This window comes from Cheilinus undulatus, linkage group 17, assembly GCF_018320785.1.
Source record: "Cheilinus undulatus linkage group 17, ASM1832078v1, whole genome shotgun sequence".
Lineage (NCBI taxonomy): Eukaryota > Metazoa > Chordata > Actinopteri > Labriformes > Labridae > Cheilinus > Cheilinus undulatus.
In genome coordinates, this window is record NC_054881.1 from 37185795 (window position 1) to 37209996 (window position 24202).

At 39.7% G+C, this 24202-nt stretch overlaps 1 protein-coding gene across 9 annotated transcripts in view; it reads left to right on the top strand.

Annotated features, from left to right (window-relative positions):
* The window catches only part of dab2ipb (DAB2 interacting protein b), a 224885-nt gene that overhangs the window by 159225 nt on the left and 41458 nt on the right, over positions 1 to 24202 (top strand). For all 9 annotated transcript variants that reach the window (XM_041811069.1, XM_041811067.1, XM_041811066.1 and 6 more), the window contains one exon: positions 3245 to 3799. In XM_041811069.1, coding sequence (XP_041667003.1) covers positions 3245 to 3799 — 555 coding nt within the window. The remainder of the gene's footprint in view (positions 1 to 3244; positions 3800 to 24202) is intronic.

Sequence of the window (24202 nt, forward strand, 5' to 3'; positions counted from 1 at the left end):
AATGACAACAAGGTGAATGTTCTGGAGTGCAAGAGTCAAAGCCCAGACCTCAATCCAGTAGAGAGTTTATGACTGGACCTGAAAAGGAATGTTCATGCTAGTCTCTGGATGTGCAAGCCTGATGGAGACCTATCCACACAGACTCAGTGCTGTGATTGCCAAAAGAGTTTCTACTAAATACTGACTTAAAGGTGGTGAATATTTATGCAGTCACTTATTGTACATTAAATAATTTTATTTAATTTTGATTTCTTTCTTTTTTTTTGTAATTTTTTTCTGTCAAAAAAAGCCGAACTATGTTGTCCATCATTGATTACAAAATCAATTAGAGGGGAAGAACATCCAAAGGGGTGAATACTTTTTACAGGCACTGTTTGTAAACATAAAGCGGACATAATTCAGGATACACACAAGTCTCCAGCTATGACTTCATAGTTTACTGGTCCGTTTTTGTATCCAGTGCCACTGCCCTACAGTAAAAGAAGTTATTTCTGAAAAATGTGGAATAATAAAGGAGAAGTAGAAGTACCAATCCACTAAAGATAAAATCAATGGAAATTAATCAAGCCGTCTAAATGCTAAGCCTGCAAAATTCAGCCGGTGTGTAAGAGGATAATTACGGGTAATTATGATAATAGGTAATTTACAGGTGGATCATCATTGTGGGAAAACACATCTCCCCGTACATGAAAGTGTATGCATACGATTTCTTATTAACAGCAGAGAGAAACTTTGTTTCAAAAGAAAGTAATAGATGAGTATGTTCAAAGTTGATAACTGCGCTGACAGGGAGGCCTTACTGGTCAGGGTTTACGCTGAAACCATGACCAAATTCTGTGATCACAGATACCTTAGATAAGATTACACACCAGGTATTTTACATATCTTCCTCCCATATATAACCCATGTTTACCTTTAATGGACGGTCCAATATTAACTATAAGTCTCAGAAATAATTGAAAATGAACCTTTGTTGATTTCAAAAGAAGTAATTTTTGGTGTTTAATGCAGGAAAATAAATGTACAAAAAAACACATGGCACACACTCAAATCACAGAAATGCAAGCGTCTTTAATGAAGATGGCATAATACTGGGCACATGGTGCACAAAAGTAGCTCATTGAGGAACACTCTTGTCATATATTTAACCATTTAATTGCAATATGGATAGTTTTATTTGGCAGAAAAGGCTCTGCTCAAAAGATGCTCCCTGGGTTAGTCAAGCAGCATGATTTGACTTTCCAGGGAGCGCATGGCTTGGAAGCCCATATGGAAAGATGCATTTATGGAAATTTGTATTGAAAACAATTAATTAGTTCAAAGCAATTAATCCATAGTTGCGTGATTTTGAATATGAGGGTGCAACGAGCTTCATGCTATAAAGGAGGAGGCTGGGGTGGAGGATGTTAAGCTTTGCCAACAGCAGCAGCGTGGTGCATCTGCATCAGTGCAAGCAGGGATTAGTGAGAAATATGTCATATTTGAATGCACTGTTAATTTTGTCAACTAAAACTGTTTGTCGACAACCTTTTTTTCCATGACAAAAACTAGACTAAAACTAACAAAAATAGATCCGTGATGACTAAAACCGACAAAAACTAAGTGTCGTTTTTGTCAAGATGATTAAAGCTAGACTAAAAATGTAATTTAGTTTTCATCAGTCATTCAAAATCAGTGATATTTCTCCACTGTTTGTAAATCTGTCAAAAACAATGCAGCTGTATCTATTCTGCCTCTCAGCTGTAGAAAGCAGGGACCCCAGGTTTGGCAGGGTGCAGAGAACACACTATCATGATTTGGTACCAGATTTAGGCAAGAAAATGAATGCTTGGACTAAAAGTAAAGACTAAAATGTGAGGACTTTTTATGGACTAAAACTAGACTAAAATGTTTTGAGTTTACGTCGACTAAAACTTGACTGAAACTAAAAAGGACAGAAATGACTAAAATGTGACTAAAACTAAAATGTATTTCTTTTAAAGACTAAAACTAAAATTAAAAATGGCTGCCAAAATTAACGTTGTCTGAATGCACTGCTGTGTTTAGTGAAATAGCTAGCTGTCAGCTGATCATGGCTGGGTGTATGACTACCTTGTCCTACACGAGTTCACTCCAAGTTTTATTCAAGAGTGTTACTGACTGAAGTTGTTTACTTTTGCGCATAGGTGATGGAGTGCATAAACTTTACCGTATATGAATAAATATATGTTTCTCATGACCTGTATTGGGGTTATATGATAACCAGAGGCTCAGAAATGCATAAAACATATCATGGTAACTAGATTTGAGCTTGTAGAGTGCTTTTCCAGTCGTCTGACTACTCAACAGTGCTATTTCACACCTACACATTCACAACTATTCACTCCACATTCACATACTGATGGCAAAGGCTGCTGTGTTGGAAGCTTTTAACTAATCCCATTTCTACACATCCATACACATTCACATATCACTGGTGCAGCAGTTGGGATGGTTTAGGGTTAAGTTCCTTGCCCAAAGTCACATAGACATGTGGCTGCAGGACCTGGAGATTGAAACACAACTGTTCAGTTCAGAGATGACTGACTACCACTATCAACAAACTGCGGTCTTCTGCATTGAAGAATGTTTTTTGTCTTTAGTATGAAAAGCAAACACGATATTGTTGCAACTCTTTCTTAAACAATAACAATAGCAAGCATTTTTTCAAACATTCAGTGGCATCTCTTGAGCATTTCTTCCTCACAATGTCTTTATTAGTTCCTCTTTTCCTCTCTTAGCCTTCTGAGGTAGTTTTCAAGGCTGTCGGAAAAATGACAAATGGGCCAAAAATATGCCCCCCACTCTTTTCGAAATTAATTGATGACACAACAACACGCAGGCATCCTGTGAAATAAGGTAGGAGTGATATGCTGTGATTTCTTTTCAGGACCACAGATGCAGGAAGATCAAAAATATCCATTATGAAACGGCTGAGGTGCTATTTGCAATGTTCTTGTCGTTTAAAATGGAAAAAAAACTTGAAAATCAGGGTTTGACGCTGAGCCGCGTTTAAGATGTGATTGTTTTGTATCTGTAGACATTTGATTTATTAAATTATTTCCCTCACTTGTTTCATCTTTAGGTTTTCATCCAGTGCATGTCCCTGTACTGAAATAGACATTTGATCTATTTTTCCTTCTTTAAACTTTCCACTGGTGATGTTTGCAGAAGTTTTTGTAAAAAGACTTCACTTATCTTCCTTCTATCATTTCTCCACGTCCAGGACAACAGTCGACGAGTGGAGAACCTGCTGCGGCTGTGGATCATCGAGGCCAAAGACCTGCCAGCCAAAAAGAAGTACTTCTGTGAGCTGTGTCTGGATGACTCACTCTACGCGCGCACTACCTGCAAACTCAAGACGGACAATGTGTTTTGGGGAGAGCACTTTGAGTTCAACAACCTGCCTGCTGTCAAGAGCATTACAGCACACCTCTACAAAGACACAGACAAGAAAAAAAAGAAAGATAAAAACAATTACATTGGACTCGTCAACATCCCCGTCGCCACTGTTACCGGGCGGCAGTTTGTGGAGAAGTGGTATCCAGTGAGCATGCCCAACCCACCTAAAGGAAAGACTTCTGGGCCTATGATACGGATCAAGGCACGCTATCAGAGCATGAACATCCTGCCCATGGAGATGTACAAGGAGTTTGCAGAGTATATCACCAATAACTACATGCTGCTGTGCTCGGTGCTCGAACCAGGGATTAGCGTCAAGAACAAGGAGGAAATGGCATGTGCACTCGTCCATATTCTTCAGAGCACCGGCAAGGCCAAGGTCAGTAGTTTTATTATGATTTGTTATGACTTTTTCCATGTTTGCACCCTCTGTGGAGAAGTTACAGATACTAATACCAGAATAGAAAACCATTACTTTCCAATAAAGCAGTGTGCAGAGATTAAAAACACAAAGAGGTTAAATATTCCTCCGCTGCCTGCTCGCCTCCTGAACTCCTGACCCTTACAGCTGTAAAACAGAGCAGACAGAGACCAGACAGACAGGTGATTTCCTCTCGCCGCACCAGCCTGTATTACATTTTTAACTCAAGCTAATCCCTTACATGTATCCCCCGCAGTGCTTCCCGGCATACCGATGCAGGACAGAAGCACAATATATCCACCGCTGTCTTTAGCACTGCGAGCGAAGGGGGGAAGATTAGTCTACCACAGTGGGAGCTAAGTCTCCCATGACAGCAGGCCAGTGGACTCAGATAATCCCCCCTCCATCCATCCAAAATAGCTATATTTTACTTTGCTTTGACAGCACAGCATTTGTCTTTTCAGCATGGTGAAACAAATGGGGATATTTTGACCCTACAAAGCATCAGAGTGAGATATGACAGGGAAAGCCATTTTATTGTCTGCCACTGAAAATATGATGTAAAGTACTGGATTGAAAAGTCACTTACTCAAACAAAATAGTAGCAGTGGTTGTGGGACTTTAAGAGCAGAAAGTCACAGTTCTAGCCACTGAAATTCAAATATTTGCTGCTTTGCTATGCTCTGTAAATTTGAAATTGAACAAATTTGCTTTGGTTGATTAAACAGCAGAGGTTATGCCTTTACATTTTTCTCCTGCTTGAGATGCTGATGCCTGACAAAGTGATAAGAGTCTTGAGTCTCAGTTTTTTGCATTTACTTATAATAAAACAGAATCTACCAAAAACTGGAAATGAACATGCAAGCAGAAAAGAACGAAGCAGCACAATAGCATGCACAGCTGCTTGTTAACAACTTTCTCCACTCCTGCCAGTTCATTTGCTGTGAATTTTCATGAATATTTTGTTCACTCATGAGCTCAGCCAGACTTGAGGCGGGCGTAGTCTGTGCAATTTTTTTTTTTTTTTTTTTCCAGACAATTCAGACACAAATTCTAAGTTGCTCAACTCACTTGGAAGTTGCAACTCTCAGTCTGATTGTGTGTCATTGACTTGACCAGCTGCTCCCACATAGTCAGATGTTTGTCATGTTTGATATTTTGGTTGTAAGTCTGCCCACACTCACAGTGACAGAAAAGGCCACAAAGAAAATCCCCAACTTTTGGGCAGTTTTTTTCCTTTGTAAGTTGTGGAGAGAGCATCTTGAATAGCAATGAAAACAGCAGGCATGCTTTTGAATGCAGTTTCCCTTGCTATAATAAAGAAAATAAACAGGATGGAGAAATAAAAGTTGAAGGTATTCACCACCTTTGATGTTTAACCCTTTTATTGGTTTTATAAGTCAGTAATATTTAATATAATTTTGATTTTTTTGGCAAAAAAATAATTCTTTAAGGTCCAGGTAGAAAATAGATTTCTGTGACAAAATGACAACAGTGATTGCATAAATACTCACCCCTTTTAAAGTGACTGACCTAATTTAAAAGAGGTCCATCCAGTTGGTGCTAGTGTTCTCACAATTGTAGTATAAAGACAGCTGTTCCTGGAAAGTCCAGTCAGTCGTTAATCAGAATTCCTGGCTACCATTACACTGTGATGACCAAGGAACACTCTTAGCAACTCAGGGAACAGGTTATTAAAAAGTGTAAGTCAGGGGATGGATAAAAACAACTCCAAGGCACTAAACATCCCCTGGTGTTCCATTAGATCGCTCATCACTAGATGGAAAGAATATGGCACATGTCTAAATCTGCCTCACAAACTAAATGAACATGCAATAAGTAGACTAGTGGGAGAAGCCACCAAGACACCTGTAACTACTCTGAAGATGTTGTTTCTTCCCCAGTCAAAGCTTCACGGAAGAATGGCATAGAAAAAGATACTGTTGAAAAAAACTGAATAATAAGTCTAGACTAGAGTTTGCCAGATAATATGTGGGAGACTCCATGGTCAAGTGATAGAAAGATCTTTTGTGCAATGAGGCCAAAATGGTGCTTTTTGGCCATCAGACAAGATGCTTTATTTAAGGGACACCAAACACTGCACATCATCAGAAACACACCATCCCGTTGTGAAGCACGGTGGTGGCAGCAACATGCTGTGGGGGTGCTTCTTGGCAGATGGCACTGGAAGGCTTGTCAAGGCAGAGGATAAAATGAATAATGCAAAATACAGGAAAATTGATGTTAGGGTGAAAAAGTATGCATTTATACATGAAAATTTAAAGACTATTTCAGCGTAAACATTTAGTAACAGGAGAAAACAGTGTAGGACTAACTTTTGTGTCAGCTAGCACCACAATAAAACCTCTCAGAAACAGAGGGTTTAGTCACAGTAAGTTTCAATCTGCAAGATAGAGCAGCTTGTTTTTAATGATTCTGTATTAAAGAATTGCAGCCAGGCTGAAGTAGTGGATTATAACTGTGGAAAATAATTTACTGATGGATGTTTCACAGATACCAATACTGCATTTTTAGAGCTTTGTATGGTATCTGTATTTGAAAAACTATATTTTCCTTCTTTTTTATCCATCAAACACTCACTGATTAGCTGATAAACCTGTGAGAGAAATCAATATAAAAGCAATCATTATTTGCAGGAAGCCTTAAAAATACTGAGTGATTTAACTCACATCTAAAGCATTTCTAATGAACAAAAGATTTTCTGTCAGGAAACAGGCATCTTGTTGTCCTTGTAATGTCTAAAATAACTGTCTGTTTTAAGTGGAATATTGCTTGAGGCTGCCTTTTCCTCTCAGCATTGACTTCTCTGTCTTTTCTGCCTCATCAGTCGCCAGCGTTGACGTGTGCCTTAATTTAGTTTCCCTGACAGTATCTCATCAGCAGAGCTTTGAAACTTTTATTTGACTTTATCACAGCTCAGCGGCATGATGAATGATCTGTGCTTAAGAAGTGATGTCTATACACACTGTACCCCACCACTCAGTGGGTTTCGACTCCACAGTGATAGCTGCTGATTGATGCAGGAGTGGGGCCTTTTTTGGTCCCTGGAGGGATGGGACACATTTTTAATTACTTTCAATTAATCCTGAGCAAAGCGCTAACTGAACTGAACTTTTACTTCTTTCTCACCTCCCAATCTTCTTTTGTGGCTTCTTTTGCCAACTCTGGATGCACTTCTTAAAAAAAGAAAAAGGCTGAGATGTTATTTCAAACTTGCTGATCCTTATCCTCGCACGCCCTCCCGCCTTCTTTGTTCAAAAATCCTTTATTTTTTCCTTTTTGAGGCTGCAAACACAGTTAAAAGCTGCTGTAGCCTTTCAAAGTAAAGGCACAGAGACATTTGGCACAAACAAGAAGAATTAGTGAAAGCAGCAATCAAACTGCAGCATATCAGTGCTTTCTTTTTTGAAGTTTTACATCATTTAAAGCATCTTGATTTAGTTGGATATATTAAGACACTACAAAGACACTAACTCTGAGTTCTTTTTTCCTTTCATCTTGATGGATAGAGCAGTCATATTAAGCTAAACACACCACACACCCGTAACTGACAGAGCACTTACTCCGAAACTGTCCCGAGGCCTAATTAGGATATCCTCTGCTGCTTCATACATGCTTCATAAGTACAGATCTTGGCTCGTGTTGCATGGTTCATTCATTTGCAATCCCATCATGAAGTTCTTTTTTCATGTGCTGCCAACTTGGGTGTGGTTTGTTCTAGCTTTAGTGTGTTAAATTTAGGAAATCAAGCAATTAAGTCAAGCAAAGATAAATTCTGGAAAATCCCATAAGCCCTGTTTTATTTTCCTGTAAATGTTTAAAAGAGCCTTTTGTTTATTTAACCCTCTCTTCTGGTGTTATTGTGCAGTCCATCAGCTATACCAGTAGAAATCCATGAGTCAGTGTTGAATTCTGCAGCCCCCATGGAAAGACTTTGTATTGTCGTTGCATCAGGCATTCACAAAGGAGCACGATGCAGCCTCTCCTTCACCCAGCAGAGGTGAACAGGAGGTGAGCGCTCCTCCTCAGAGACACAGCAGCATTTCTCTGTCGCTCTGAAGTTCTGCTGTTGTGTATCGTGTTTAATCAGCTGCATACAGGTGGAGAACAGCTTCTAATTGCAGCTGGCTATTGTTAAGAGACGCAGATTGCCCGTCTGTAACTTCTATTAGTATGCAACACATCCGAATTTCTGTTTCTTCCTGTGTCATTTTATCACCCATCAATGAATAATTACTCAACAAATATTCTGCTCCGTCGCACTCTCCTTTTTCTTTTCGTCTTTGTCTTCCTTCATTTCTCTTTCATGCTCCATTGAGGCTAAAGCTCTCTGGAGAGATGTCATTACTGATGCTGTATTGGTGTTTGAATGTATTGGCAAGGATGACAGCCACGCCCTGTCTCGCTTCACAGATGCTAACTTCAAACACTAATGCCCATGCATGGTACAATGTTGATACAAAGCATATGAGATTAGTTATGAGGCGTAGAGTTCAGCATGTGTAGGGATTCAGTCAGATTTCACATGACTATGGTGGGTTGAAGAAAACCCATTAGGCTACTAAACTTTAAAGTTTGTATTCTGGTGTGTTTTATTTGCCATTAAATTGCCTTTATTGTTGAAATACAAAACACAAAACTGATTGCTTATTTCATTTAAATAGATGCAGAAAAGTCTGGCTTGCACCTCTTACAAGAATTTCTGCACTAGTGCCATGCAATCATTCCCAGCCTAATGAGGCTATGCAAAAAACATGCAAGGTTTCCCTCTTCACCTTTGATTATCCAGATTTTAAATTATAGGACGAGTTCATCTTTATGTAGAAATTTAACAAATGGGGAAACACATTATGTCTGGGACTGTTCCTTTTTTGCCAGTTGGTCCAGTATAGAGTATTAGGTGCTGGGAATAACTTGTTCTCTGTTGCCATTGGCTTAATGTTATAAAGTTAAGCTATTGGTGCTGAAATCTGTGTTATTTGTTTCCTTTATGAAACTTATATAAGCAGAAAATGGTTTAAACAACTCATGTTATCCTTAAAACTTTCTCTACAAAGCATCAGGACTCTTGATTGTGTGAACTTTATCTGTCTCCTTGTCTTCCCGAGTTATTTGGATTTGTGGCACTAAGAAGTTTTAGTTGTTGATGACTACTTTTGGGCATGTTTGAGAGAAATTTAGGCTGGAGTAAGGGGTAGATTTGGCAAGTAAGCTGCCTGAGGGCACCATCAGGCTGGAAGAAGGATCGACATAACTCTAGTCATACTCTGGATGTCCTTGCATATTACCAGGGGCATGGGAAAATAATCTGGTGAAAAATAAGTCCACACTCATAAGGTGGAGTAAGGAGGGAATTTGGCAAGTAAAGCACAACCTAGGCTGCCATTGGGGTCGGAAGTCAGGTTGCCACGAGCCCATGGTTGTGCTGTGGATGTCAAGAGGGGCTGTAAACAGCCAGGAGTCTCTGGGCATCCCTGGGACGAAGTGATGATGTGTCAGCATGGGTCAAGCTTGAATTTGCTGCCCCCCCCCCCAGCCTATATGGTCGTGGCACACTGGGCCCATGATAAATCCTTAGCACCCTAAATGCCTAAAACTTCTCCACATGGCTGTAACTTCTACAGTACTCCAGTATGTAAGTTTTTTGATAGGAGTGCTCAGATACACTAGTTTAACATTGGTACCAGACAATATCAGCTCTGTTTACAAAGATCCATTATCGGACTAATAATGTTGCATGTACCGATATCAGTTACCAATGTTTATCTATTGTGTCCAATCCATATTGTTTTTTCAGGGCCTACACTAATACCAATTATTAGTAGTTTATGAGACCAATAACCGATACTCTGAGCTAAAATGCATTTATCATGAGGTACAAAGTGTACTTAATTTGGCAAAAGTAAAAATGCATGATCAAAAACATGAAGAAAAATAAACAATTTAGCCCTATCTCTATCAGCATAAGAAACGGCACAGGGCAGCAGGAAACAGAAAGTGATGGCACCCAGGCTTAGATGTCTAGAACTCATGACATCTTTGACATCTTTTATCAAGGCAGAAGAAGTCACCTGTTGAATACTCTGATAATTTCATTGCCAAATGTAAAAGAAAATGCTGGCATGCTGGGAGTCTGACAGCAGAAGGACTTATAACAAAACAACAACTTTGGCATCAGCTAAACTTTCATGTTAAACATTTGTATTGGTATCAGCCATAAATTTCACAGTCACTGCCCCTCATTAAGTTTGTAACCACACACCAACACACTATAACTAAGACTTGAGGGCAAGTATTAAATAAGTACTAAATAAATATTAAATGAACAAAGTGTTACTGTATTATGATAATGCAGAGAAGAGATACAGAGCAAAGTATGGGCTAGAGATAAAAACAGAGTGCTATCCTCTCCTGACATTTTCTGCTAGCTTTCTTCTTTATGCAGCTCTCGTCTCCCCTTTCTGCTGACAAAGAGCGCAGCCGTGCTCACACCCCTTTAATCAGGTTGGGGGTTGCCGAGTCAAGGGGACAGGGGGGTTGAAATTTTATGTAACAGTGAATTGTGTGTGTGCTGTGATTCATATCTGCGTATGTGGATTATTTAGTAGTAAAGTCATTAGAATTATGCAAGTTTAATGGGAAACACAACAAAACAGGAGGTAGGCGTGAGATGGCCTAAAGATATTGGAGGAACCTTGGAAAAGCAGGAGAGTTGGCAGGTATGATGTGATCTGCATATAACCACCTTTCTTTAATGTTATCTGTTGTGCCTGTATGGATTGTCAGAGTTTGAATTTATTTGAAATAAAGTATTTCATGGAGTCAGGGTAAAAAATGTGTTTTCCACCAGGAACCAGGGGCGAATCCAGTCTATTATGACTGGGGTGTACTGTACACATACATGCATAAAAAGATGCATACAGTGAAAAACTTTGGAACCTTCTAAGCCTCATTCTTCTGCCTGATCACACTTTTAAAGTTTTAACAAAACAAAATATGATACAACTAAATGTATGCTGCAAACAACCTGTTGCAGTACAACCCAAGTAGCTGGTTATTATACAAGTCCTGATTCTGGCAAAGCAAGTAGCCAGTCACTTTTTAAGTCAACCGATTCAATCTAAATGGAATGTTCTTATTCAGTTCGAATCAACATAAGAAATCCAGTCCTAACATTTCAGTGTCTTTTCCTCGCTTCAAAGTTTCCTCTCCAGTCAGACATGCTGTTACATTCGTATATCACAACAACTTGACAACAAGCTCCACAGTCCCATAACAAACACTGCTGCATGTGCTGGAACTGCCTGCAGAGGTTCACCTTTCTTTCATCTGTAAACATCCACTCCTGGCGTGAATCCTCTACGTTATTGATCTAGTCTTCTCAACACTTCAGCCCCTTCGGGAAGATTAAGTTCTAATTTTGTTGCTGCTTCTTCCTCTTAGTCGAGCCCACCGTTGGAAGCAACGATAAGGAGGATTTATCCGTATGATAACTGGCTAGAGGAAGGTTGCGTTCTGGTTATTATGGTATTACTTTTTCATGTTACTGTTCCTTGAGGTAAACTAACAGCCCTGCTTAAGAAGGAAAAATATGTGTCTCTACTCTCTTTGCAGGAAACTGATGCCAGTCACAGTGATGTTAGGCACAAGCATCCTTTTAAGGCTTTCCTTGCTGCTGTCATCAGTGGGCAGCCATGCTCATTACCACTGCTGTGGCATACAGACGCAGTTTGTTGTACCAGCGTAATATAGTCTGACAAATGATGTGCTAATAGACACTTTGGTAGTTTTCTATTGGGAATTGAGGAGGCTAGTGAGGGAAAAAACTGCTTTTGGATCCTCTCTCCAATCACAGTTGACAGTTTTATTTTGTTTCTGACAGTAACCTGGGCATGCTTTTATGCTACCATTGTAGTTTTTGGTTCTAGTTTTCCCTTTTTCTTCTATAATCTTACACTGAACCCAGTGAAAAGTAAAGCATTGTTGTTCATTCACTTTTTTTGTTTCACATTCAAAAACAATGCACACATTTGCATATTGGGAAAGTCTACCTAACTAGTTGAACTTGTTTTATATCATAGGGATATAATCTAACACATAACTGAACTATGCAGAAAATTGGATCAGACTCTATTTGTGTGGATTTTTTGCTAATAGCCTCCAGTAAAGTGGTATTTGTCTTTTTTTAACACCTAGTCAGGAGCTGTCTCTGTGAGTAAAAAGTCATTTCAGGGCTCTTACTGAGAGGATCATGTCAGCAGCTGATGAGCTGATGTGCTGACTTCTCTCATCAACTGTTCAAATCGAGGGAGAAGTGTCATGCTGCACCATTTTTTGCTTAATTCCCAACTGAACTGGAACTTGAGAGTTGACTAGGGGAGAAAGTTTAAAGTGTCCCACTATTTTTCGTTGAATTTCAACCATGTCTAAAAATGCTGCACTCTGCAAACTCGGCTGATCTGGACAGCCATCTGGAGGGTGTGTGCACTACACAGCAAAAACTTAACTTGTTAGTCTGATTTCCATGGTTCGCATACAACAGCAACTGTCATTGGTGCTTGCCACATTTTTGCAGATGGGCCACTGAGTGTTCACAAGGCCACCATCAGCAAATAAGGATGTTCCACCAATGCATTGGTACAACACTATTTTATTTAACTGGCAAAGTTGATGGATGAGCTTGATTCCATATTTGCCATCAGGCAGGAAAATTGAAAGCTTGTTGGTTGGAGCTGGTTGGAGCCTTTCTTGGTGGAATAGATGTTTTTGCTCTTCTCCTTTCTGTCTCCACTAATAGTGAACAATATGTGTGCCTGTGGAGCTCGTGTTACATAGTTTACTCCCTGGGGTGATACACTACTAAGCTATATGGTTTGCTCCTCTGATTGGCTGATGATGAATTTGACAGACATTAATTTTCTTTTTTGAGGTTCTTCACTTCCCAAAAATCATGACTAGGGTGTTGCCCAGATGGTTGTGAAGTATATATCTCATGCCATAGATAAAGAAAACAGTTTAAGTGGCAGGTCAGGTTATGTTTTATTGTGATAGGTTTGTAAATTCTACAGCTGCTTTGATAAGAGATGTGCATATTCAGTCATCCAAATGATAAGATTTTGTTTCCCTCAGTAGATGGCAGCAGAATTACTAGTTGATTTAATTAATTATTGTTACATTTTATTAAATGTGGCCTAGTGTCAGCCAAAATTCATGTCTGAGCTGTAACACAGACAAAACGTCTTCACCCACATGTACAAACTTTCATGAAATGTAAGTGAAAATTTTCATCCACCAATTTCTAACCATCCATCCATTATCTATGCTGCTTATTCTGTGAGGGGTCACAGGGAGCTGGAGCCAAAGATATATATTATATAAATGTATTTGGCTCCAGCTCCATTTAATAAAAATATATTTTAAAATATTCTTTAGAAAAAGGCAAATTCCATCAAATGGTAATAGTGTCTTGTAGTATGGAGCATTTTGGCACTATTGAAATTGTAGGTAGGCTGTGTCAGGCTAACCTGGCATATCAACCAGAACACGGCATGTGGAGGTTAGCATGATGTGGGGTCTGAAGGCTGATGGAAAATGCACCGCTGAAGTTAGCCACACTTCAACACTGTTCAACTACAAATGCTGTGATCCCATGTTTAGCCTGGATTTGGACTGTCTTTTTTGTTGACTTTATTTTAGAAAATGGCCAGTCTGACTTAAAGTTTGAATTTAGAAATAAGTCACCTAGGAACATCCCTAAAATACATCTCCTTATCTGTAAATTTCTGAAGGAACAAGAAAAACGTGATGTTTCTCTGTGTGGGCTCCAATCACAAAAGGATATATTTACTGAGCACTCCTCATTTCAAATTTGCAGTATTAAGGCAGTGCACCGCATTCTGACTTTGAAAAATTCTAACATCCCCTGAAAGCAAGCCACGATGGAGAGGAAATGTTACATCCAGTAGAAAAAGGTGAATACAAAAGGTGAAGGCTCCAATAAAGAGGAAATAACATGAAGATGGAAAAAGAGGGAGGATAAAAAATTAGAGAAATGTAGTTTGAGCTTGCAGAAGCACAGTTTCTGGCTGACTGTAGAGCCAAACAGCATCAAGCTGCACAGAGAAAAGATTCAGCCCTGCAGTTATGCTTACACATTGATCTGGAAGTCTCCTGACGTCTATGTTAACAAGTCTCTTATTCCCACCTTGCTGTTTCCTCTTGTACCAGCATCTCCTTTTGTCGCTTTGTTTTCATTAGTTTAAATTGGCTTTATTAAGTTTCTCATGCTTAACATACCCACACAAATTAAAGTACTTAAATTGAAAAACCTTTAGAACAAAATGGAGTAATATTCAATGTTCTCGTATAAAACTCTAATTTGTGAGTCAGGGCTGGTGATTGCTATGCACTCATCACAAACATCAAGTTCCCTCCATTGTTTTGTATCTCTGGTCACACGCTGAGCTTCACCCCGAGTCGAGTTCATCTTGGCCAGTGCCTCCATCACTGTTTGTACCTGCTCTCTTTTGATTGTCTGTGTTTCCTGTTGCCCAGAGGGGTCCATCCTAACAAAACCTTTGGAATGAAATCTGTTACAAACAAGCAGTGCTTGTTTACCACCTATCAAGTTTGAAAGACTTGCTTTGTATGACTCATGGAAATCAAGCAAAAATCTTCAGCAGTTTCCAGACACAGTAGCTGCATTGATCTGGAGATTTGTCATCCAGTTTGATCCAGACAGAAATAGCCCAATGAAAAATGCTCTCTCAAGAAATTTTTGTACTGGTACCCATGATTCACCAGAGATAAATCCTGCCAATTTTGGTAGTTCCATGACTTTTTCTCGGACTCCACTTTCAAGCAAATATTTTCATGATGTTCTACTTTACATATAGCACCATCATCAGCTTCAGTTTACAAAAAAATAACCCTAAAGCTGGCCATATTCCCATCAGTATTAGTTTTATGTCGTGTTATAGCTTACTAGCAAATGTTAGCATGCTGCCTGCTAAATTAAGACAATAAACATTCCAAACTATTCACCTTTTTAACATCAGCTTGTCAGCATTATAAATCAGACAAAAATACTCGGACTGCATTTTTTAAATGTTGTTCAAAAGATAAACTGAAAACTACATGAAAATTTGTGTCTTTAGTGCTTTTCTGAGTCTTAATAATAATAATAATTTCTGAATGTACTGAAATTTACTGAGGACTTTGAAAGATGTACCATAGTGAATGTTTTCACAGTTCAGTTAGGGGCACTTTTATACATTTTACCATTTTATTGCAAAATTGTACATTTGAACATGGCATAGAAGGCTCTGCTCAAACGATGCTCCCTGGGTTCCTTTCCAGGAAGCGCATAGCTAGAAAATCCTCATATGGGTAGGTTAGGTACATTAATGACAGTACATGCTGAATACAATAGATGGCATGAATCTGAATATGAGGGTGCAACAAGCTTTATGCTATAAAGGAGGAGGATGGGGTGGAGGAGGTTAAGCTTAGCCAGCAACAGCAGCATGGTGCATCAGCATTAATGCAAATGGGGATTAGAAAGGGATTAGAGAGAAGCATGGCTGGGCATATGACTACCGTTCCCTGCATGAACTAATGCTGAACTTCATTAGTTGAGTCTTGATGAAATTAAGGCATGGATTTAAGTTTTGGCTGCAGGGACAGGGAGTAGTGGAGGGATGCAGGCTGGGTTTTTTTTTTCAGGTGAAAGTAAGTGGTTTTAGTGAGTTGGTTGATGTGCTGATGAACTGAGACTTGAGTTTCAAACATGATGCCAAGGTGGGAGGGAGACAGGGTGGAAGTGTCCGTATGGAGGCTGAAGTTATGAGCAGACTTGGTGACAGATTTGGGGCCAATATTACCTGATTTATTTTAGTTTAGTGAGATAGAATTGTTTGTCGTCCTTGATTTAATGGCAGTGAGGCAGTTAAAGCGGAGTGTGTTTCTGTGGGGGTGGAGTTGTTGGAAATGTAAAGCGGAATGTCGTCAGCATAACAGTGAAACTGGAGACCATGGTGATCAATGATATGACAAGAGAGGAGCAAGTACCGGACCCTGGGAGACGCCTTGGGAGGAGAGCTATGGAGGATGAGCAGTTTTGATGTGGATGAACTGTGGAGGATGTTAAGATGGCTGGAGTTTGAGGGCAGGAGGAGGTCGTTGATAAAGTTCTGTGCTGTGCTGGGAACAGAAGCCAAGGGAGATTGGAGATGGCCTGGAAGTTATTCTTATAGTTATTATTGAGTCCAGGTTTCTACCAGCATTCTTGGGAGGGGGTCAAGAATGCTGAAGGAACTGTAGCCAACAGAGCTGTCAAATTTCCAAGTTTTATGGCATCAAATAACTAGTTTAGCAAAATATATTTGACATGTTTGTTTAAATTACAAGTTTGCTGCACGTCCCGTCTGTTAACATGGAGAAGGCAGGGTTTACCATTACTGCAGCCTGTGAGGGAGTTAATAATTTGGCTTCACTTCTTAGTAACAGTTTTTATACAGTCTATGGTCCAAATCAAGACAGAGATTTTTTTTTTTAAATTACGATTTATTTTGACTTTTAACAGGTATCAAAAAGATTAAACAAGATATATCATGGGCCGCATAGAATTTAAGAAGGGTTTTTTGCACCTATTTATGTGACACTGAACCAAACAAATGGACCCAAGTGAAAGACTCGTTAAACACAGAGGCAAAGTTCAAAGTCTGTTTAATCAATCCAGGTCGGTACGTGATAATTCACAGAACACAAGGCAGAGGTATCCAAGACGGCAGACAAAGACGAGGTCAAAAAACTAGATACTGGTCAGAAAACCATCTAGAAAAACGAGGGGGAATGCTGGAACGCTGACACTAAAGCCTTATTTATGCTTCTGCGTCGCTGTCGACGCGACGCCATAGTTGACCATTCAAAGTTCTGCGTTGAGGGAACGTGTCGCTCTGTAATTCACCGCCGTGACACTAGGGGGTGTGGCTGTGTGTGTGTGTGTGTGTGTGTGTGGTTTCACACCCGAATCCTTGTTTATCTTCCAGTCATGGCGACCGAGGTGGAGCAGGTGTGTTTGGAGTTGGAGCTCATCGATATCAACAAACAAATTCTTTTGTTGCAAATGTTGAAGTGCAGGCGACAGGGAAGACGTTTGCGGAGGTGGTCTGTATGACCACTAAACGAGTTGAGGCTGAGAACAGGGGAATTTACCACACTGGTTCGCCCACTGAGGGACATGGATGATGAAATGACGTTTTGAGCGGACCAATCACAGCCCTTGCGGTCCACGTCGCCGCAATGTGTAGTTAGGATTTTTTGGAGGTGCGCATCAGGCTACGGCGTAGGGGTCCGCGTCAACGCAGAGGGCTACGCGTAGCTATGCTGTCGACGCGATGCAGAAGCATAAATTAGGCTTCAGGATGAGACAATCTGGTCGTGAGGGAAAAGAAATGGGAGACTAAATACACTGGGGGAAGGGAGACAATTACACACAGGTGGAACACATGAGGTGATCACAGATGCGGGGAACAGGTAGGGATGGTCAAGAAGGAGTGATCTAAAAAGAGACAAAAGGTAAGTATACAAAATAAAACAGGAAATACAAGAAAAAAAACACGAGGGTATACAAAATATACTAAAAATAACTCGTAGATATGACAGTTTAGTTTGTTTGCAATCTAAACAAGTTTATTTTTGATGATTGTCAGTTTACGAAGAAGCTCAAAACAAAAGATGCAATAAAATATACATTGAAGGCCTTACAAATGTACAAGTGCAGTAAATAGAGAGATGCAGATCGAGTATGAACACAGGAGACAAACATAATGTTTGGACGCTGATGACACATTCTGCAATAGCTCCTCCAGTCAAACCTGGTATCTTCATAATGATCCTATGTGTGTATGAGGAGCTAAATGAGGAGAGCTCCAGCCTTTCCTGTTTTTGTGCTGAATGATAAGCCTGTGTGCCTACGGGAGGAATGGCTTCCATTTCCATTGGGCTGCCAGTCCTCTCTGTCAACCCAATGTGACCCTCACAGGAAGGGCTGCAGGCTACAGTGCTGTAATACTAGCCACCATTCTCCGGGGAGGGGTGGAGAGAGAGAGACCGGGGGAGGCAGAAAGAGAAGGAAAGATGAGAGCGAGGGATGGAGTGGCTAGAGTGGTTCCTGTTTTTTTCCCCACGAGTCATTCTTCAGCCATCGCCCCTGGCTGGAAAACCAGGCTTATCGATTAGTCATACTGTTAACATTTATAGGCTTTCTCTTTTCCCCAAAAATACACTATACTTCACCACACTAAACTCCAATTATAGAGTTCAAACTTTGGCCCTTAACTCATCTGAAAGTGGGAATTTGTTAACTTGTAGGACATCACGGCTTGAAGGATAGCAGGTGTAAGGTTGCCATCTTTTTTGATTCTTTTAGATAGTTTTCAATGCCACATATTCTAAAATGATGTAATCTTTGTGATAGATAAAAATTGAAAACTATCAAATTAGACATTTGGTCTTATTTTTAACCAAATACTGCATTAAGGTAAATAATTAACAGTGTTTCTTTACTCCCACAAAAATTACCAACATATCTTTGCAATTGGTTATCAAAGAGAAAAAATATAGGGAAAAACTAGATGCTTAGGACTTAAATTTTTTTGGATATTGTAGTATCAAAACAGGTATTGATACTCTTGAATATTTACTTCAAATCCTATCAACATTTAAGAATTTGGTATCATTACAACCCTAGAATTAAAAGAAGGTAATTGGTGAAAAGGTAAATTTGTAGCCCTTTAAAAGACAGAAAACAATCCATGGAGTCAATTGAAGTCTGAGAAAAGCATAATCAAATGAAATCTGCATCTAACAACTGTTGCCTGGGTTCTTCATCAGTCAAAGCTTTATGGGAGAGTGGCAAAGAGAAAGCCACTGTTTAAGAGGACTCAGATTAAATCTGGACTGGAGTTTGCAAAAGACGAGCAGGAGAAAGTTCTTTGGTCTAACAAGGCCAAAATGGTGCTTTTGGCCATCAAAGAAGATGCTATGTTTGACACCAAACACTGCACATCGTGAAGCACGGCGGTGGCAGCATCATGCTGTGAAGATTCTTCTTAGCAGCTGGCCCTGGAAAGCTTGTAAAGTTAGAGGGTAAAATTAATGCGGCAAGATATAGGAAAATCAACTAGGAGACAATCACATTCAGTCTGTAAGAGAACTACGGCTTGGGAGAAGATTTATTTTATATTATGATATATATTTATACGGCGAAAGGTTCATAGAAATGGTTTGAAGACAACCAGGTGAATGATCTGGAGTGGCCGGGTCAAAACCCAGACCTCAGTTTAGTAGAGAATTTGAGCTTGGACTTGAAAAGTCCTGTTGGTGCCTGATTCCTGTGCAGTGTTTTGTCGTAAAAGCCAAATTATGTTTTGGCCACGATTGATCTATAAAGTCAGTAAAAGGGTAAAACATCCATGGGGGTGAATACTTTTTATTGGCAGCATGAACACGAGGGAGCGGATCCACAAAGAATAAATTTCTGCTGCAAGTAGCACCAGGATTTGAGCAGAATTATCATCTACTTTTTCCTCTTTTTTTCACTGTATAAACTAAAGAATTTGCAAACACGCCAACAAAATCTGGCTCTGAGCTCACTTTGTGTCTCTTTTGACGTTATCTACTTGGCAAATAAATGGTAAATGCGTAGAGATCACAGACCTCCCCAATGCACATTAAAACTCATTACAGTTATCCCTGTAGGATCATTTAAAATCATTAAAAAACACTCCCCTGTTCAGTTTATTTGTATTGATTGTGCTCTGAATGTTTCTGGAAAAAAGGCATCCTGCAACCAAAGCACAGCCTGAAAGATAAACAAGGGTTGATATGAATTGATTGTTATACTTTTTATTGAAATTTTCTCACAGCCAGGTTAAGTGTGTATCAAGGTTATAATAACCCACCTAAAGCATAAGCATTGTGTGCAGGTAGATGGTTAAAAGATGGTGAATTCTGAAGAAAATGTTCCTTTACTTTGCCTCTTTTATTTCCTGCTCCGTTATTATCCTTCCAAGGCATAATATTGCTTGCATGCTTGTGCATCTCTGCCTTATATTACCATAGAAACACACAAGAAAAATAACATCTGGAGCTGGTATGAGGAATAAAGATGACCTTTTTCATCTTCAGTCTTTCTTAGACTCAGTGTTCTTGCTTTGTGTGCTTTTCACTGCAGTTTATCCAAATTTTAAAACATCACTTCACTGTTCTGTGTGGATTTTTTGGACATTGGATGCGAAAGTGAAGTGTTCATGAATTTGCTGCTTGTGATGTGTTGTCTGGCTTTATTCGGGGCTTTCGTTTTTTGTCTCAGCTGCAAAACTTAGACTAGAGAAAAAGATGTAAGCATTGCAAGCACACAGGGTTGGTGATGAGGATTTGTGTGTATTGCAGTGCAGCGGACACAACTTTATGAGGTTTTACTGATCTATGAGGAGCTTCTCATCTTTTCCAACAGGACTCTGTTCCCGACTATTTATTAGATGTGATCATCCGTGCAGCACCATTGTCCATCCACTCCGACCCTGTCTGTGTACCAACCTCCTCACTCTCTGCTCTGCTGTGTGTGTGTGTTGGGGAGTATTTGAGGCATGGTTTGCCTGATGAGATGTGGCAGTGATACAGAGAGTGGTTCACTTCTCCTTATTAGCACTGGAAGAGAGGGAGGGGAGGGGAGAGGAGGGGGGCAGGTGGCAGGATTGAGGGCGTCAAAGAGAACTGAGGGATTATGGGAGGGGGAAAGAAAGAGCTTCAGTGTCTTTTTAGGACATAATGGTGTTGACTATTTCTACTTCTACTAGATTTAACCAAGTAGCAAGCTGCAGAGTTAAACTTGGAGAAGTTAAAAATAATGCAGTTCCTTTAGCGTCCACTTGTTGCCATGTTAAAATGCATGATTTTACAGCAGAAATAAGCATGTTTATAGCCAGGTAGGAAATACTATTTCGATTTGAATAGCTAAACTCTTTCTCTTTCCAACCACATATCCCGTTCAGGGTCCCAGGGGCTGGAGCTTATCCCGGCTTTTTGGTGAGAGGTGGGGTATACTTTTGACTGGTCACCAATCAACTGCAGGGCCTTTCAGATGACATTAAGGCTAATCGCTGCAAAATAAAATTGAATATCAGGGGTGTGGCTAAGTTGACTGACAGGTGAGTTTGTTACAGCTATTGGCAGGAGGCTTAAACCCTTTTACTCCACCCTTTTGTCTGTTCTTAGAGTAATCAAAAGTTAGTATTTCCATTGTGATCCTTCAAATCACCTCTTCACCCATAAGCAACGTCTTAAATCTTTGTCCACGTGTTACATAGTCCATGCAACAACTATTGCAAAATAGAATTAGAATTCTAGAATTAGCATTTCCCTCAAAATAAATTCTCTTCCGCTGAGTGCATCACTGTTTAGGGGGATGTAAGCGCAGGAATTATTGAGATTGCCAAAAGACTTACTACTAAAGTAATTGTGAAGGACCTAAATAGTTAGAAATCAATCTTAAGAATCTATGGCATCACATTTGCAGTGTGTACTTTGATCACAAGGTTCAGACCTGTGGTTGTTGTACCTGTAATTTTAGTTATTTCTATTAGCTTTGATAAAGATCCAGTCCAACTTTAGCTGAAATGCACCTGTTCACTGACACACATGTTTACTCTGTCCTCCAAGTATTAATTTTGGGTCCTAACATGAAACGTGTCACATCTGTGGAGATTGTCAGAAGTTTTCAATCAACCTTTTTTTGGGCTGCTAGCAGAAAATATTATCATTATGTCTCCCGTTTGATGTCTCTTTCTGAGTTTCCCTCTCCCACTCTGTCTCTCTACTCTTCCGTTTCATCTGACCGTCCTCTCTAATCACGCCTGGATTCGCCTCGCCTCAGCAGCCACATGAGCAAAGCCAGGCAGAGAGGAGAGGGAGGGAGAGCCACACAGGGGTAGAGGTTAGAGGAAAGATCATAATTGGAATGACATTTTCTTCCAATAAAAAAAAAAACAAGACCTCTGGTCTAATAATGGCCAGGGTGTCTGTAGACCACAAAAGGTCAGACTTCCTCCGGTATTTCTGGGTTATGTGCTGCTGCTCTCTGCTGTATCTCTTATTTATGTAACCACAAACTCCTCACTGTGTGGTGAGTTCCTGCTAAAATAACCAATATCTCCAGGAATACTCTGCACCTTTATAGGAACATTTATGGTTTATTAATTGTTGTGATTAACAGTGCTTTAAGGTCATGCAATAACAGAATAAATTATAAGTGCATCTTTAAGTACAAGATTTTATCTCCTTCAAATCAGTATCCAGTGGGTGCATCTGCAGCAACTTCAGCCTTGAGCCATGACAAACAATGTTTTCAGCCAGTGTAAGGTTGGTTCATGCTTGTCTTTCCCAAGAGAAAATTCTCAACTCTCCTGCAGACTGTCACGTTTTTTTGCAGGACTTCTCTGTATTTTCCATGAATTATTTCACCGTCTATGCTTAGAAGTCTTGTAAGGCCTGCTGCAGACTGCAGAGCAGCATCCTCACAACATGAACTGCCATTACTGTGCTTTGAGCTGGGGATGCAATGCAGTGTAACATGTCATTAAGTTTGATTGCCAAAAGGCTCAATTTTGGTCTCGGAGCGTTGAAATGTCTTCGAGCTGATTTCAGAGTCTCCCGCGTGGCTCCTAGCAAAGTGTAGCCAAGATGTCATGTGAGTTTTTTTTTTTTTTATTGGCCTTGCTATTCCCCCATAAAATTCTGACTGGTGAAGCATCCATCCAAGAGTTGTTGTTTGCACAATGTCTTCTACCACAGTCTTAGAAATGTGTAAATCCCACAGAGGGGGCACAGGTCTCCCTCACTCGTCTGCTTCCTGCTCACTCCTCCGCTTAGGTTTTTGATACTGTCTCCATTTCTTAACGCTTGATTAAACTGTACTTTGTTAAGTGACTTGGAAACTTCCTTGGAAATCTCGTCTGACTCGTACTCTTGAGCCCTGACATTTACCTTTTGGAGAAGTTTCTGTTCTTGTCCCTTGATACAGTGTGTTGTTGGCTTTGCTGCAGTCCTGACACACAAAATCTTGGATTTGTATTAATGCTGCAGTTAACTAAGAAGTCTGAAATACACAGGGTTGGGTACTGCTTTTGATGTGGCATGTGCAGTACAGGTAGAGTAATGTTGTAATTGAGGACTTTTGAATAAACCTGTAGAATATTTTAATGATTTATCAAATAACTGTTGAGTCTTTATGTGAAGAACTTGTGAAAAACGCTCAAATCTTTACATTTAAGGAGCTTTAGTCAGCCCTTTTACAAAAAATATAATTTATAAGTTTTTTTTAATTCAGTTTGATTAGAAATTGCAATAACCCCACAGCTCTTATGCTCAGTACATCACTCAGTTTTAATACTTTTATATTAGTTCATACTGGGACTGAAAGTGTACATTTGAAGCCAAGCGTATGGTTTGTTTCAACTTTACAAAAAAAAAATGCTCCATTTATCGGGACTGAAGCCAGCCAGCTCAGAGAGCAGGGCAGTGCACTTGCAAAGCCACCAGGACCCACCTCCATCTTCAATAAGAAAGTAACACCCCACTTTTCAACTGCTCAGATAAATGTTAGAAAATGTCACATTTTCAACCTTAAATGGAACAAGGAGATGGCTTCTTATGTTCAACTATGAACAGTTGCCTTAAACTTTAAGGCACTGTTCAAAACAACGGTTATGAACAGGGCCTTAAAAACAGAGGCACTTTGTAAACCTCAGTTTTTAAAAGATGCTATACAAATAAAGTTAATATAATTATTATTATTATTAGTTACAGAAGGGCATGCATGCAAACATTTTTTCAAAAGATAGTACTAAAGTTTTCTTGAGGAATTACCTTGTTTTATTTGGAAAAGCATCTTTTTATCCCAAGTAAGGGAGATAAATAAGTAGAAATCTGTAGAAAATGACTGAAATGTTCTTGTTATCACAGAAAACCTTTTTTTTTCCCAGTCACTCATTCATGACCCAACTGGAATAATTCATGATCCACCTTTGGGTCTCGAACCACTGCTTTAGGGTGTAACCACTGTGAAACACTCGAAAAAATAACACATATTCTACGTCACCACTGCGTTACCAGCTCAGCACATGTCTCTATTTGCACAGTCTGGGTTTGATGTAAATGTTTATATGCATATCTGTTAAACTTAAGTTAAGCATATCTTCTCTGTAGGTTGGTGTGTTCAAATAAAGGGCTATACATGTGTGCAATGTGCAAATGCATTATCCAAAAAGGCTCCTCTCG